The sequence below is a fragment of the Hypomesus transpacificus genome, chromosome 9 (assembly GCF_021917145.1).
Source record: "Hypomesus transpacificus isolate Combined female chromosome 9, fHypTra1, whole genome shotgun sequence".
Taxonomy (NCBI): Eukaryota; Metazoa; Chordata; class Actinopteri; order Osmeriformes; family Osmeridae; genus Hypomesus; species Hypomesus transpacificus.
Genome location: NC_061068.1, coordinates 4,088,062 through 4,103,576, shown reverse-complemented (window position 1 = coordinate 4,103,576; position 15,515 = coordinate 4,088,062). Strand labels below are relative to the sequence as shown.

Sequence of the window (15,515 nt, the reverse complement as noted above, 5' to 3'; positions counted from 1 at the left end):
AGAACTGAGCCAGTTAGTCTGTCTACATTGAAGCCCAAAATACTTCTTGCCTGCGCTAAAGGCTACGGCTGTAGTCTACTCGCACAGCAAGGGCGTTATATTCCTGAGTCAATCTGGTTGCGCAAAAAGCGTAATCCAGTCTCCCTATCATATCTGCTTTCCCGTTTCGTCAGTGATGCATAGGGTTCTTGCCTTTTCCCTACATGGCATGTTTTCACTCTATCGCCCGTATGTGACACGCTGACTAATATCATTGCTTAAATTCACCGTGGCGTATATCTTCAAGATTTCTTATATTTTAGGCTAATGGTCGCACCGTAACCTTACGGATAAGAAACCCATTTTGTGGGCAATTCGCAATCTGGAGAACCGCACACAGAGTAGATGAGTGCCCTCTGCTCCTTCAAGGCGATTCACGTCATGACCTCTCTACACCACGCTTCCTAAATTTTCTAAATGGGATTTGCCTTGCGGATTCTGGATTCCTTCAAGCAGTTCGATATCGGTTGTTAATCCGTTAGCTAATGAGGACAGCTGCAAGGATTTGATACGGACGGGTCTCTCCACAACGCGTCCGTGATTTGGAGCAAACCGCGAGACCCTTCAAAGGTGAGTGTTCATCGTGAGGGGCTGAATTGTCGTTCATTGAAAACCGGAGAAGGAATTGTTTATCAAGACTATTGTACCCTACATTTGGAAACTGAACGTTTGAGAGAAAGCATTTTGTTAATGCTTTTGTCTCCGAAGCCCGCCCCTACCCTTTGTATCTAGTCTTAAAGCAAGTGGGGTATCTTCAAATGCATGTTATTGGCAAAACAAACATTTATTTAATTGGGCTACCGTTTTTTACATTACATGCCATTTCCCGATGGCCAGTGCAAGTGGGCTCTGTTGTTACCAGTTCCCCTCTGTCCATTCGATGCCTACTACTGCGAATCGTGTATGCCCGACGCATCCTCTCCAGCAGACACCAGCACTGTTTAGCTATATTGGTTGCCCTCAACGTTTAATGTTTACAACGAGGACAGGCCCACAATAAACACCTCCATGCTCATTCATTTAAACATGATACATGTATACATCATGAAGTTACAACATGGCAGACTATCGTTGATCAGGGAATTCTTTTGTGTGGGTGTGTGTGATATCTGTTTACTTGATATTGTAATAGCTGACAGGGAAAGAATAGGCTACCTGCTCGAGCGTTCATCGTCTCCTCCACGTCAGATGTATGCTAGGCAGATTCTCAGCCTGTAGAAGAGGATAGTGTTCTTCCCATTCCTTTTGAACTGCACACAGGACTCTTTGGGGAATTCCTAGTCACTGATTGATCAGACTCAGTAAGACGTATGTGTCAAGATCAGTGAATATGGTGTCGGTATGATCTCAGTGTACTGCTTTCATGGAACACTCTCCCAAGCCTACTGCTTCTTTTGGGCCTTTAGAATGTCCCTGGAGGGAACGTACAGTATAGAATGTCAGAAGCTTCGGACTGTTCTAGAGCTTCCTCATCAGATGCTGAAGCAGCAGAGTTCCGTACGATGAGTCAGTTCTCGGTCCTGACTACGCGTCCACATCCTCACCAGAGCTCTGAGGAACATGAGTTTATGATTCTGTTCCGCGTTGCCAGGAACTACTACTCTGCGATGTTCTGAAACGGGAGTGAATTCAACCGCTTGGGGCCACGCTCATCCTCTTCCAGTCCTCCACCTCTTCTCGTCTCATCTTGGTCGGTGAGCAGATCCGATAGGACAGGTCGATACGGCCGGCAGAGGAAAACATTGGAGAGAGGTCAGCTGAGGATCAGAGACAAGCAGAGAATGATCCTCGTACAAATACAATGCCATGTATCGGTGACAGACGTGTCAGTCCGCTCTCTGCGTGGTACCCAAGACACCCACACAAACTCACAAAAAAAATGAAAGGACAGACAGACATTAACATTTATCTGACCACACAGGAAGTAATACTGTGAACACAATGGTCTTCCTTCTTCTGTCTGGTCTGTTGCCATGTTGTTCCCAGACTGCAGCTGATGAAAGCGTTCTAATTATTAAACAGATGAGAATCTCTGTCATTTGCTTGCTGAACAGAACATATCATAGAAGAAGACACTCATACAGACATTATTCTTTTCTCAGAAACGGTTCACACATGCGTCAGAGTGAACCCAAAGACCTCGTTGAGACTTAGTGCTAAAATAGTTTGAGCTACACACCAGCATCACACCTTTCTGGTTAAATAGGTTACTGTAAAATGACAGAAAAAACAAGACATATTTTCTTCAATCCTTCTCTGAGTGCCAATGCAGCGATGTCCAGGAAGTGTTCTTCTACATAAACCTGACAAAGACTTGGTTCTTCTCTGGCTCACACACTTCCCCTTACACACACACACACACACACACACGAACACACACAGATTCAGTTGCCCATATTGTCTCTGCTCCCCTCCATTGGCAGTCCGAGTACTGGTACAATCTGGTTCTTCAACATTCCTTCAATCCTAGGCGGATAGTAAACCGCAAGAGGATTAGCAGCAGCACTTCTTAGATCTCTTCTCCATTTTCTCTTTTCTCTACCCCCCCATCTCTCTTTCTCTTGTACCTTCTCTCTCTGCTCCAACCACACGTGTGTGTGTGTGTGTGGGGGGGGGGGGGGTGAAGATAATAGGGTCCAGCTCTAAATCCTTCTAGTTCGGGCCATATGACCTCAAACCGGCCCTGTTGGTGATGATGATGTTGATGATGATTGTGTCTGGTACCTTGTGTACGTCAGAGAGCCCGACCACCTCAAGACAGGATGGGATTTTTTAACCATGCGTCTCCTCAATGGCATATATTTCTCTTCAACTTGCTTCATTCTTTTAGTTGTGGAAGAGACCTTGTCTTTTTTGTTATGGATCTAAGAAGAACATGAGGTCATAGCCATGCCTAGAGAGCCCGAGGGTAGGGGTCATGGCTTTCAGAGGCCTTCAGGGAAGAGACTGAAGAGTAGCCTAAAGGTTGAGTCTCAGTGTTGGTCAAGTGAATCCTTCCTTCCCACTTCCTTTGAGCAACCTGGATGCACTGTGAGCTGGGTTGGAACACCAGGGTAGAACATGACACGCTGCCACCTGTTATTTTGACTCAAGTCAGTGAGAAAGGAGGGAAGGACGCATGTAAACGTATCCCCCCCCCCCCCCCCCCCGGTCACCATGGAAACCCCCTAGCCATTTGTTTGTCAAGCAAGGTCAACAGGAGTTCATCGAGTTGTCATTGACAGAAGTGGTCAGGCGGGAGGGAGTCAGAGGGGAAGGGCTGTGGCAGGTGAGTTAGTTACATTGGCTGTTGAGCTACCATCCGACTCTTCATCACCCACCCATAGCACATGAAGGGTGTGAAAGACAGAGCTCTTAGCTCCCTCAGCAGAAGAACCCGCTGATCAAAGGCGTCCATAAGGAACTATATGGGTTCCAGAGAGAATCCTTGTCAGTTCTGTAGAATGCTGGGTGGAACCGTGAATGACTCTCTCTGACTTGTGCAGGGTGACTCATTTGTGTATGGTGTTGTGCTCATGTCCCAGTCCTCTTCCGTCCTCAGGGCTTGGGAAACATGACTGTAGTTCCTCTCTCTGGCAGACTGCACATTATAGCCTCTGACAGTATCACTACAATACCATATAGCTTTGGGTTCTTTTGTATTTTGCAATACTATCTGTACTTTAGTAGTTCCTGCAAAAGCAGTTCTACTCCCCGTGGTGTGTATTTCCAATACAATAGGACGATAGAATCAAACAGTCATTTCAGTAGTGGCCTGATTGTAGGGATTAGCCTGCTACAGAGTGTGTCTGAATTTCACAGAGAAACGACAAATCAACAGCCTCATCATTATTATTATTGTCATGAGCATCATTATCGTATTATAAGTGTATCACTATGACATCTATCTCCAGAGTTGGTCCAGCGTGCTGTGTGTTCCCTGAGGGCAGGGCAGCTTGTTCTGCCTCTGAAGGAAGGGAGGTGCCATCCAGAGCGCTCGGTCAATGCCATTGATTCTGTCGATGAGCCAGTGGTTTCATTGCATTAGGCCGTTCCTCCTGTTATAATTGACCTATGTCTGATCCAGGCCAGGTTAGTGCAGGACACGCTGTCTTGGTGGACGTAGCCAGCCCGATCAACCCCCCCCCCCCTCCCTAGCCCCGCCCTGCTCTGAGACCCCAACATTGACCAGTCATCATTCCTCAGGTCCTCCTCCCCTGTGATTATGCCAAGCTGCAGTGCACCTTGGTATGCCTTCACCCCCTGCTAAGAGACTGTTGAACTGGCGCAGCGTGAATCAGAGCTGGCATGCTTAAACAAGCTGGCATGTCAAACGCCTGTCTGTGTCCTAATCTCAACAGGAGAACCTTAACACAGCTTACGACATCTCGCCAGGCTGCAACTCCTATCACACCCACACACACGTCACCACTGCTATAACAACAAATGATCCACATACACCACTGCAAAGCAAGCATGTCTATGACAAGGGGTGGGTGGTATGTCTACTGAACACTGAGTTGAACTAATTTAGGAGCCTTCCTGTTCCTCACGCGCAGAAACAAACACACACACCTTCTGTAGTCACAGCAGGAGTGTCTCCCTGTCCAGAGGAATCACACACCAGACCAGACACACACACAATGGATTTGTCAAACCTGCACATTGTAAACAGTTCCATAAACTCCCATCCGCACACACACACACATACGCCGAGCACACATACACAAGCACACACACAGCAGCCTCCCTGACCCAGATGCTAAATACACCGCCCACCTCCTCATTCTTTTCTCAGCTGTTCCTTGTTCCTTCCCCCTGTCTTCTTTAGTCACAGTCAGCCCAGTCTGACACACACACCTCTCTCACGCATTGTCTTCCCCAAACACTCCCTGTATGTGTGTGTGTGTGTGTGTCAGAGATCTGTTCTCAGGGACAGGGGGAACAGCTGCTTAAACACATGGTTTGGAAAAGAGCCGCCATTCACAACGGAACCAGATCAATGTGCGTGCGTGTGTGTGTGTTCCACCTAGCCTAAAATAGGCATCCTCACAGTGAGTCACCCTGCTGTAGTTGACAAAAGAAAGGTTTGGGATTATGAGTCTGTGTGTACATAACAGCTAGCTCTACTCATGTGTTGATAGGCTAGTGGAGCCGGCCAGTAGAACGGATCCCCGCATGCTGCTTTCACTGCAGATCTTTATTGATTCAGAGCAGATTGAATCAACAGATTGTCTGACCTTGAATCCTCCGTCGGCTGCCTGTGTGTTGACTGTTTCAAGGTGTTTCGTCTCTGGGTATTTGCATTCTCAACGGCCCCAACTGAAGCTGGAAGCGATCCAGGGCTTCTCCAGCAAGGACTGGCTGAGAGCTAGTGACTGGTAGAGACAGGAAGGATGAGGGGCAGGGAGACTGTACCTGAACTCGGGAATCAAATTAAGCGATTGCTTTGAGTATCAATGACACGATATTGCAGTGGGTCTGAATAGGCCTACTCGAAACGTTTCCGTATCTTCTGTGCTGCAAGTGCAGTTCTAGTCTGGTTTGTTATGTTTTAGATCTGTTACTTTTATCACTTGTATTATTGTTTTTGTTGATGTCATGTAAAGCACCTTGAGCCGCACTTCTTGTATGAAATGTGCTATATAAATAAAGTATTTCTTACTTACTTACTTACTTTCTTCCTCCCAACCGACACCCACCTGACCCCTGTCTGACTCCTGATTCGCCAGGCCTGCGGATGGGGGCGGGCAAGAGCAAGCCCAAGGAGCCGGGCCAGCGCTCCATGAGTCTGGACGGCACCATCGGCACAGGCTCCGACAGCGGCCACTTCCACCACTTCAACCCCGCCCAGCAGACCCAGACCCCCAACAGGAGCCCTGCCGTGGGGGGAGGCAGGCGAGGGCCCCAGCACCAGCACGCCCCCACCAACACCCCCGTGCTGGCTCTGTTTGGAGGGGTGGACCACATGGGCGGCATCACATCCCCCCACAGAGGGCCTCTGGCGGGTAGGTGGACCAGGTCGTGTCAGGGAGAGAGACGGTAGGAAGCTCGATGTTCGAACATCGGATGAGGCGACATGTTTCGCCCTGTTGCAAGGCAGGTGTTGCATGTTGTTCTTTACAATTTCCATTGTAAAGAAAAAAACAACCTATACTTTATATAATGGTAGTTAGGCCTATTGGTCAATTGTATCCTTCAAATACACACATACAGACACAACACATTACAAGCAAGGGTGAGTGTCCATGCTACATGGTTGTTCAGCATGTCCAGAACAGGGTTAACACCTCCTGACCCATGAGGGCCTTTCAGTATATTTATGCCTGTTGTCCACCGCTCTTGATAGCCAAACAAAATGCATTTGTGATTGGCCAGCTGGTTCTTAAGTCTATGAATAATTCACCAGCTGGCGTCCAGGTGTATCAATGATTGGCCAGCCAGTTCCCAGGTCTATTAGTTATTGGCCCTCTGTTTCTGTGGCTGTTGGTGATTGGCCAGCTGGTTCCGAGGTCTATATCAGGGGCTCATTAAGGTGTGTATTAGAATCTGTCGGCATGACAACCTCCATTACAGTCTGGAGGAATCCCGGCTCAAACATCAATATTTTTCATTAAGAGAAGATGGAGACTTAACGCAGGCTTATAGATGTTGCAACAGTGCACTAAAATATATGGTTAGGGTTGCATTATGAGGATGATGGGGAATCTGTTAATGGTTTCCTCTCTCTCTCTCGTGCACGCACACTTACACTCTCTCTCACATACACTCTCTCTCTTACTCACACACATATTCTCTGTCTAACTCACTCTCCTCTCGGTCTCCCTCTTTCTCTCACCCGAAGGAGGTGTCACTACGTTTGTGGCTCTCTACGACTATGAGTCACGAACAGCCTCTGATCTGACCTTCCAGAAAGGCGAGCGGCTGCAGATCGTCAACAACACGTAAGAACGAGCTTGTCTTTCCCTCTGGACACACACACTAACACACACATTGACCGAACACTGATAACTGTTTGCTACCCGGGCAGTGTCTGCACTGTGTCCATCCAGTCCATCTGGCTAGTGTCACTCACCATGCCGTCTGAGATCCTCCGAGGCCAGCGGGGTCACAAATCCCCCCCCCCCCGCCAGCCTCTCCCCATTCCAATCCCCTTCACTGGCTCCTGACTCCAGCCTCCTCTGGTACCTCCCCAGTTAAACCCGACTCAAGCAACCAAACCTACCGAGGGAGGCCAGCTCCACTGCAGGTCCACTGTGACAGCTAATGCTAAGTCAGCCTGGGCTGTGAGACACTGGGTAGAGGGATGTCTGTCTGGATACCTCATGTATATCATATTACTCCCATTGGGCAGACACTCTTCGCATTTATTTCAGTAGGCTCCTGTAGCATATCCAGCCCTTGTGTGAATAGACATTTCCGCTTGTTTCCTGACATTATTTCACACTCAGTATACACTCTGTATTTTAACAGAACCCTTAGAACAGATTTCAGGCAAGGCAACATGAAGGGACCGTAGAAATTGGAAACCTGAGCACTGATGGAAATAAAATTATTTGTTGAAATGGTTTAATACCATATTGGCGGTACCCGTGCCCACCCCGGGGTGCCCTGTGCTACTCCGAACCCTTTATTTCACCCCTGTCAAAGTAGCATCTCTCTCCTGCTCTTTAGACCAAATACGGTAGTTGAGCGGTAGTCGTAGACAAGGTCTCCTCTGGTGCTGCCACATGCTTTCTCTCTCTGCTGTGTTCTGATGCGTGCGCTTTGTCTGTTATCTTTTCTCTCTCTGCTGTGTTCTGATGCGTGCGCTGTGCCTGTTATCTTTCTGTCTCTCTTTCTCATGCTTCATGGTTTCTCCTAGGAGAAAGTACAGCTTCAGGTCAGTAACCCGCTAACCCCACCCTGTCCGTACTGCCGATTTGAGGAATTGTGTTCTTTGTGGAAATATATGCTGCTCATTGAACTCTGGGGAAGGTTTACGGTTGTCCAAGGCAACATCGTCATGGCGTTGAAGTGTGTGTCCGTTTGTCCCTCCAGGGAAGGGGACTGGTGGCTCGCTCGCTCTCTTACCACAGGAGAGAGTGGTTACATCCCCAGCAACTATGTGGCTCCGTCTGACTCCATCCAGGCAGAAGAGTGAGTCCTTATCACCTTATTTACATTAACATTTAGTTATTTAGCAGACGCTCTTATCCAGAGCGACTTACAGAAGGTACAGGGACATCGTTTGGCACGGCCAGGAATCGAATCAACAACCTTCTGATTAATAGCCCGACTCCCTAACCGCTCAGCCATCTGACTTCCCTACCTTATCCTCATTGCTGCATTGTCTTTTTCCATCTGCCTGTTTCTCTCCTTCGCTCTCTTGTTTCTTATTATCTTCAAAATGTGTCTTGTTGTGGTGGGTCGTGCTCGATTACCATTGAGTGGACTGGACACAAACTGCATTTGAAATAACACCATTTTAAAGGGTAATTACAGAGCTCCTCTGTGTGGCTGTCTGTTGTGGCTGCAGCCAGCAGCTTCCGCCCTGTGTCAGTGTCTGCCTTGTCATCGTGTGTGACAGGTGGTACTTTGGGAAGATAACGAGGCGGGACTCCGAGAGACTGCTGCTGAGTGTGCAGAACAGACGAGGAACCTTCCTGGTCCGGGAGAGCGAGACCACTAAAGGTGAGGTTCCTTCCTGGTCAGGGAGTGAAAGACCACTAAAGGTGAGGTTCCTTCCTGGTCAGGGAGTGAAAGACCACTAAAGGTGAGGTTCCTTCCTGGTCAGGGAGTGAGAGACCACTAAAGGTGAAGATGGCCAAACTTCACGGGGAACAACTCAAGATACTGTCCCTGGATGGTAGACCTGTAGGGCTAGGCTAATTATTACAGAGGGGAGGGGAGATGAGGGGAGGGGAGGGGAGATAAGGGGAGGGGGGATGCTTGTGAATGGACACGGGTGAATCACAAAGTACATGTGAAAGTAGGTCAGCATGAGAAGGTGCTGGGTTTCCCCTCTGGCTGTAAATCTCTGCTCTCTAACCCTGATCCCCCCTCCCCCCCTTTCCTCCCCACCGCCACACACACACACACAGCAAGGTCTGTAACTTCCACCGTCTCATCACTCCACGTTGCCTCCTAGTGGTTTAGCTTTGCAGCTGATATTCTGTGTGTTGACTGTAATATACCATACGCTTTTCAAGCAGGAAGATCACACGTCTTCAAGTTGCCTTATCTATTTCCGTCTACCTGCTTCCTCTCTACTCTCAGGGGCCTACTGTCTGTCTGTGCTGGACTATGACAACACTAAAGGCCTGAATGTCAAACACTACAAAATCCGCAAGCTGGACAGTGGGGGCTTCTACATCACCTCCAGGACCCAGTTCAGTAGCTTACAGCAGCTGGTCTTTCACTACCGCAGTAAGTAGCGGTCGTCGAGCTGTGCCGTGCATGCTGTGTTGCTCGTGTTGGGTGGGGCTTCTTGTTCATCCTATTGGGATGTCGTCCTCTCTTCACCTCCTTTACCCTGACTCATCTCCCTTTGTTCACCTCCTCCAGAGCACTCGGACGGCCTGTGCCACGCCCTGACGGAGGTGTGCCCTGTGTCGAAGCCCCAGACCCAGGGCCTGGCCCGGGACGCCTGGGAGATCCCCCGGGAGTCCCTCCGCCTGGACCTCAAGCTGGGCCAGGGCTGCTTTGGAGAGGTCTGGATGGGTACGGACTCCCCCCCCCCCCTAACCTCTCTACACCCACAGGACACTAGAGCCAGGGGACGTCCTAGTGACCCACCGTAGGCTGACTCCCACAGGGACCTTCACCATGTCCTAATACCCTTAAGTCTTCTCCAGTGTGTCCTGAAACCGTGCACGTCCCCTGGGCCGTCTTCCGTGAAGGTGCGTGTGTGAGGTGACGTGCGGGTGTGCGTGCGTTCCAGGCACGTGGAACGGCGTGACGCAGGTGGCCATCAAGACCCTGAAGCCTGGGACCATGTCCCCCGAGGCCTTCCTGCAGGAGGCCCAGGTCATGAAGAAGCTGCGGCACGAGAAGCTGGTGCAGCTGTACGCCGTGGTGTCGGAGGAGCCCATCTACATCGTCACCGAGTACATGAGCCAAGGTCACCCTGCCGGGGACACACAGCGACACAGATTATAATCACACACACACGTACGCTGTGTATCATCCAAGGGCCTTCTATGCTTTATGTACCCGCTTTAAATAAAATGACATAAGTTATATGAAAAAATATATATATATAATCATGGAGAGGCAGGTGCTAAAATCAGTGCAAGTATTGAACACGCGCACGTATTGACCTGGTGCTGCTCCTCCTCACCTCTCAGGCAGCCTGCTGGACTTCCTGAAGGGCGATGCAGGGAAGATGCTGCGTCTGCCCCAGCTGGTGGACATGGCCTCTCAGGTGGGACCCGGCGTCAGACCTACACCTGCCTGAGACAGCATCACCTCAGAATGTCACCGTCCCATCTCTGCCTGTGGAAAACTCCTTCTCACTGTCTGCCTCGCTGATCCTCAACCCCTCTCTCTGTCTCTGTCTCTCCGTAACTTGTCTCCCTCCCCCTGTCCTCCACCTCCGCAGATAGCTGCAGGGATGGCCTACGTAGAGAGGATGAACTACGTCCACAGAGACCTGCGTGCTGCCAACATCCTGGTGGGGGACAGCCTGGCGTGTAAGGTGGCTGACTTTGGCCTGGCGCGTCTCATAGAGGACAACGAGTACACCGCTCGGCAGGGTGAGGCCCAGCCCGCCAGCCAGCCTGGCTTCCTGTCCCGCTCCCCCTCACTTCCTGTCCTGCTCCATTTTCAGTTTTATTGCTTTGTCTTTGTTTTCATCCTGTCCTAGTAAAATAACCACCCCCCCAGGTCTCTCTTTTCACCGGAGAGACGAGAGAGAGAATATTTGAATTGGACAAACCCAGGATGTTGTTGTTTTGTTTAGGAGCAAAGTTTCCCATCAAGTGGACGGCTCCAGAGGCGGCTCTGTACGGACGCTTCACCATCAAGTCAGACGTGTGGTCGTTCGGCGTGCTCCTCACAGAGCTGGCCACCAAGGGCAGAGTGCCTTACCCAGGTATGTCAACATGACCACCCCTGAGATGTATGCTTGTGCTGTATAAGTGAAGTTATTAACGTTGAACAACACGTTATCAAAGCTAAATATGACCAATACCCCTTTTGGCCCCATAATCCATCCATTCCTTATCCATCTCCCCCTGCCCATCCCCCACTCCCCATCTATCTTCCCCTGCCCATCCCCCCACTCCCCCACCACCAGGCATGGTGAACCGAGAGGTGCTGGACCAGGTGGAGCGAGGCTACAGGATGCCCTGCCCGGCTGAGTGCCCTGGCTCCATGCACGACCTGATGCTGTCCTGCTGGAGGAAGGACGCCGAGGAGAGACCCACCTTCGAATACCTCCAGGGCTTCCTGGAAGACTACTTCACCTCCACGGAGCCTCAGTACCAGCCCGGGGAGAACCTATAGACACCACGAAACGCTAAGAGCCCACAGAACACTTAGAAGCTACAGAACACTTAGAAGAATCACACAGAACACTTAGAAACCCCTACAGAGCTCATCAGCTCTTAAATAACCTATTAGAACCTATACGACCACAGGGAGTGTGTATTGCACTTAAAACCTGCGGATCCTTTGCCTGTAACAGACTTTAAAGAATCTACAGAACCTGCAAAAGAACCTCCTGCTCCTGTTGGGGTTCCAGTAGGTTCCAGTAGGTTCTAGTGGTTCAGCTTAGGGTTGGTGCAAGCAGCATTGATCTAGGTTCTTTAGGAGTAGAAGAAAGGGAATCATCACAGAGTAGATATAAGAGAGAATATAAGAAGAATGAAGATATCATAGTTGGACAGCTATTCAGAGCTCCTTCCCCCCCCCGCCCCCCTTCCTTCCTTCCATCTCTCTTCCTCGCTGTCTCTCATGTCTCCAACTGTTCCTGCTGTCGAGCACTCCCACCGTGGCACAGGTGCCAAAGGAGCGTGTGTGTCTGCATGTCTGTCTGTCTGTCTGTCTGTCTGGGCAGTCCTTTGCCTGCCTGTCCTTCACACTCTTCGCTCTCTCTCTCTGTTTCTCTCTCTCTCTGTTTCTCTCTCTCTCTGTTTCTCTCTCAGTATTTACAAAGTGCTTCTTCCTCCAAGAGCGTCAAACAACTCTGGAACTCTCCTGTCTTTATGTGATGTATATTTATGTCTTTCTGTTCTCATTGCTGATGTAACCATGGTAACAGTGGGCTGTAACCCTGTCGGTCCTGGTGGAACTGGAGTACTGTGTCGTTAGGAGTGCGATGTGGACCGTACAGGTCAATACAACTGTGTACCTTTGTGGTTGGTATAATCATTATTGACTTGAAGACGAGGTGAATTGGTAAGGTGTTATGTTTCAAATACTGTTCGCACATGCTGTCAAAAAACTTAAGGTGCACTTGATTTAGGTTAGCTCGGGCAACGAGACCAAATGAAGTGTCGAGAGTAGGGTATGGGATGTTAACTGAGATGAATCAAACATACCTCAGTCTGACCTAAGAGTCCGCTAGGTAGAGTGAAAGAGCAGGCAGCTAAAGTTAATGTCGAACCTCACTGTGGTATAGAACACATGAAGGGACCCCCGTCCACCATGTCACACTGCAGGTCATGACTGACCTGTACTAGTCGCCCATTGCCTGAGTGCTTTAAAAGCACTGGAGAAAAGTCTGAGCCTCAAACAGACCAACCAATCATATAGTCAATAGCTAGTTCTATACCTATTTAGCATGCCAATGTCATTTTACTCCAGAGGTGCTCTAGTTGACCATTGGCTAGATTGTGTCTGTTCTGCTAAGCCCAAAGTAGATCTAAGTAAATCGGGGTCTAAAAAGACAGTTTGAATGGAAAGTCTCCATTGACTGGCGCCAGAGGAAGTGTCTCCACAGCCCAGACCACTGGAGAGAGAACTCTGGGCCTTGAAGACCCACTGGGCCTGTTCCTATCCCAGCCCCTCGGCCAAGGGCTCTCCTCCCTCAGCACCCTCCCCCTACATCCACCTCCCTCTCAATGGAACCCCCAAGAACACATTTGATTGGCTAAAGCCAAGTAGCTGCCCCGTCACACTGGGCCCTGCTTGCGTGTGGGTGGGGCCTGAAAGACCTGTGCCATACAGCAATAATAAGAGGGAGGAGACGAGAGGTTGTCATGGTGATGAATTAACTCTGTACAGTCCCTGAACAGAAGCCAAAACAGTGCTCACTATCTTTATGATGATGATCATGGAGGAGGAGGAAGATATTGAAGAAGGTGCACAGTGTTTTTGTAATGAATCATTGGATGATAATCTTAAGTGTACATATGTTTGCAACAAATGACTGTGACTATCATGTAATTTGTTTGTATAGTTTTTTTCCTTCTTAAACCTTAAATCTAATGGGTTTTTTTTAAAGGGCACGCTTTCCATCCAACGTGCGATGATGATGAAAATACTGTAAACTGGGCAGGCCAACATGTTTTTTACATTTATGTAATTGACTAATAATAATATTGTGATAGATCTACAGTTTTCTATCTTGTCGGCCATGGGTTTGCATGGCTACAACCCCAAACTCAGACCTGTAAAACAAGGCACATGCTCTTCTCAGTTGTAGGTTGCCCAGCAGGAGTAAGTCGTTTGGCTGTCAAACCAGAGAGACACTCTGCCACACTGTCACAGAATGGGAATCCCCCTCAACATTTCCTGGTTACAAATTAACTCTAGTCCCAGGCCTTTAGGCCCTGTCAAGGTTAGAACTCCATATAACTTAAGGTCCGGAATCTCTGAGGGAATCAATCCGGAGACCCAAGAGGGTGAAGCCAAGAACTCATCAGAAACTGTGAGCAGAGCGCCTGGCTCAGAACACCAGGCTCAGAGCGCTCACTTCAGCCTCACGGCCGTTTCATCAACCTATGCAGTTTCTGGTCCCTCAAACTTTTTCATTCTCAAAACAATTTACAAAAAAACTGACAATGATATATATATATAAAAAAAAAAAAAGGAAGATCTAAGAATTTTGTAACAAATTCTTTTCAAAGTCTTCTTTTCTTTGGTGTAACAAGATTGAAATGGAAATGGGTATTGTGCCACTTCATGTTTATCTTTAAATGTGCAATAAATTATATTTCAAGAGTGTTTTCCTAATGTTCTGGTTTGAGTGTTGTGTTCATGTTAGTCAGCTCTAGGTAATCTCTGTCAGGTAGTCTGTCTCTTTCCCTCTCACTCACTGACTACCTCAGTCATATCTTATCACCTGCAGGTTTTGACTGTCTGCAGTAATTCAGGATTTGTAGCTGCACTACTCTAAGGGACCTCTAGAGGTCTGTGTTTGATCAGTGTTTCATTCCCAATACCAGCTCCTCATTAACTGCTCACTAAAGGATAACCTGTTAAGCTGACTCCCTGGGCCGGATCACACAGGCTGTAAACAGGCTGCATGTTTATGAATATGGACATCATAACCATTCACATTTGTATATAAAAAGTATTGGAAGAAAATACAACCATAGTTTTAGTGTTTAATGTATAGACCACTGAGGACCAGGACACATGAAAATGCAGTTCAAGGGGAAAGGGAAGAAACTACAGGTGAGGTTTTGTGTTAAGTGTTTCATTGTAAAGGCCAGACTCTAAAGTCTATTTTATTTCAGCCAAACTGTTCATTGATAACAGATGCACAGTCCTCATTGGCTGGAATGAGAACATATTGAGCCCATCAGGATCTAAAGCCACACCACTAATAAGTAGCTCTGCTACCGTGGTCAGCTATCAGGAACAGAAATATAGTCTGTGTTCTTTTTTACTCCATCGGTTGTAGAATAGATAGTGTGTGTGTGTATGCATTGCACACGCAGTCATGTGTGTGTGTGAGTTATGAGTGAACTCCCACTCTACATCTCCTCTCGAGTTTCTGCAAGGAAGCGGATCTCTTCCAATGCTCCATTATGCTCCGTGTCAGTGTGTGTGCACATGTACAGTGTCTGTGTGTGTCTATGTGTGTGTGTGTGTATCTGTGTGTTAGCCTGTGTGTGCATGTCTGCCTGAGAGACTGTTGTTTTTCCCATCTGCTGTGCTGAAGCACGAGTCATTTATCTCAGTTATTCTGACAGTCTCTCTGCTCCATCTGTGAAAACAGTAAACACACTGACGCACTCCTCCAACACTCCACCAAGTGACTGCCATTGATACGAGGCAAGGGAGCACACACTCACACACACACACACACACACACACACACAGGGCCATAGCAATGGTGTGTTTTCCGTCCACCACTGTGACAAAGGCAACCTAAGAAGGGCTTTGTTTAAACCCTAAAAATTGCTGGTCTCTCACACTGAAACACACACAACTGTACAAACCCCCAACTCAGTCTGCACACCCACATACATGACTGACTGTCTGTGTACTCTGTGTCAGTTGAGTGTGTGTGATGGAAGAATAAACCTTCCAAACAGGCCATCAGTGAAAGTCAGGTACATGTG

General features: G+C 48.5%; 1 protein-coding gene across 3 annotated transcripts; it reads left to right on the top strand.

Annotated features, from left to right (window-relative positions):
• The first annotated feature begins 112 nt into the window (after positions 1-112).
• LOC124471711 (proto-oncogene tyrosine-protein kinase Src-like) lies at positions 113-11,584 on the top strand. Of its 3 annotated transcripts, XM_047026296.1 has the most exons (13): positions 113-609; positions 1,631-1,733; positions 5,751-6,026; positions 6,863-6,962; positions 8,059-8,157; positions 8,588-8,691; positions 9,277-9,426; positions 9,565-9,720; positions 9,941-10,120; positions 10,347-10,423; positions 10,601-10,754; positions 10,961-11,092; positions 11,297-11,584. In XM_047026296.1, exons 3-13 carry the CDS (start codon positions 5,759-5,761, stop codon positions 11,503-11,505), a joined length of 1,629 nt encoding a protein of 542 aa, XP_046882252.1. In that variant the 5' UTR covers positions 113-609; positions 1,631-1,733; positions 5,751-5,758; the 3' UTR covers positions 11,506-11,584. The 3 variants fall into 3 exon arrangements, with proteins under 3 accessions (XP_046882252.1, XP_046882251.1, XP_046882253.1); XM_047026295.1 differs by lacking the exon at positions 1,631-1,733 and having other exon boundaries at positions 114-609; XM_047026297.1 differs by lacking the exons at positions 113-609; positions 1,631-1,733 and adding an exon at positions 5,012-5,560.
• The last annotated feature ends 3,931 nt before the right edge of the window (positions 11,585-15,515 follow it).

Bases quoted from the DNA above. Each gene is read 5' to 3' on its own strand.
- LOC124471711 (XM_047026296.1), top strand. From the start codon at position 5,759: ATGGGGGCGGGCAAGAGCAAGCCCAAGGAGCCGGGCCAGCGCTCCATG. The intron at 8,158-8,587 runs GTGAGTCCTTAT...CGTGTGTGACAG, and splicing joins GACTCCATCCAGGCAGAAGA to GTGGTACTTTGGGAAGATAA. The intron at 10,121-10,346 runs GTCACCCTGCCG...CTCACCTCTCAG, and splicing joins CACCGAGTACATGAGCCAAG to GCAGCCTGCTGGACTTCCTG.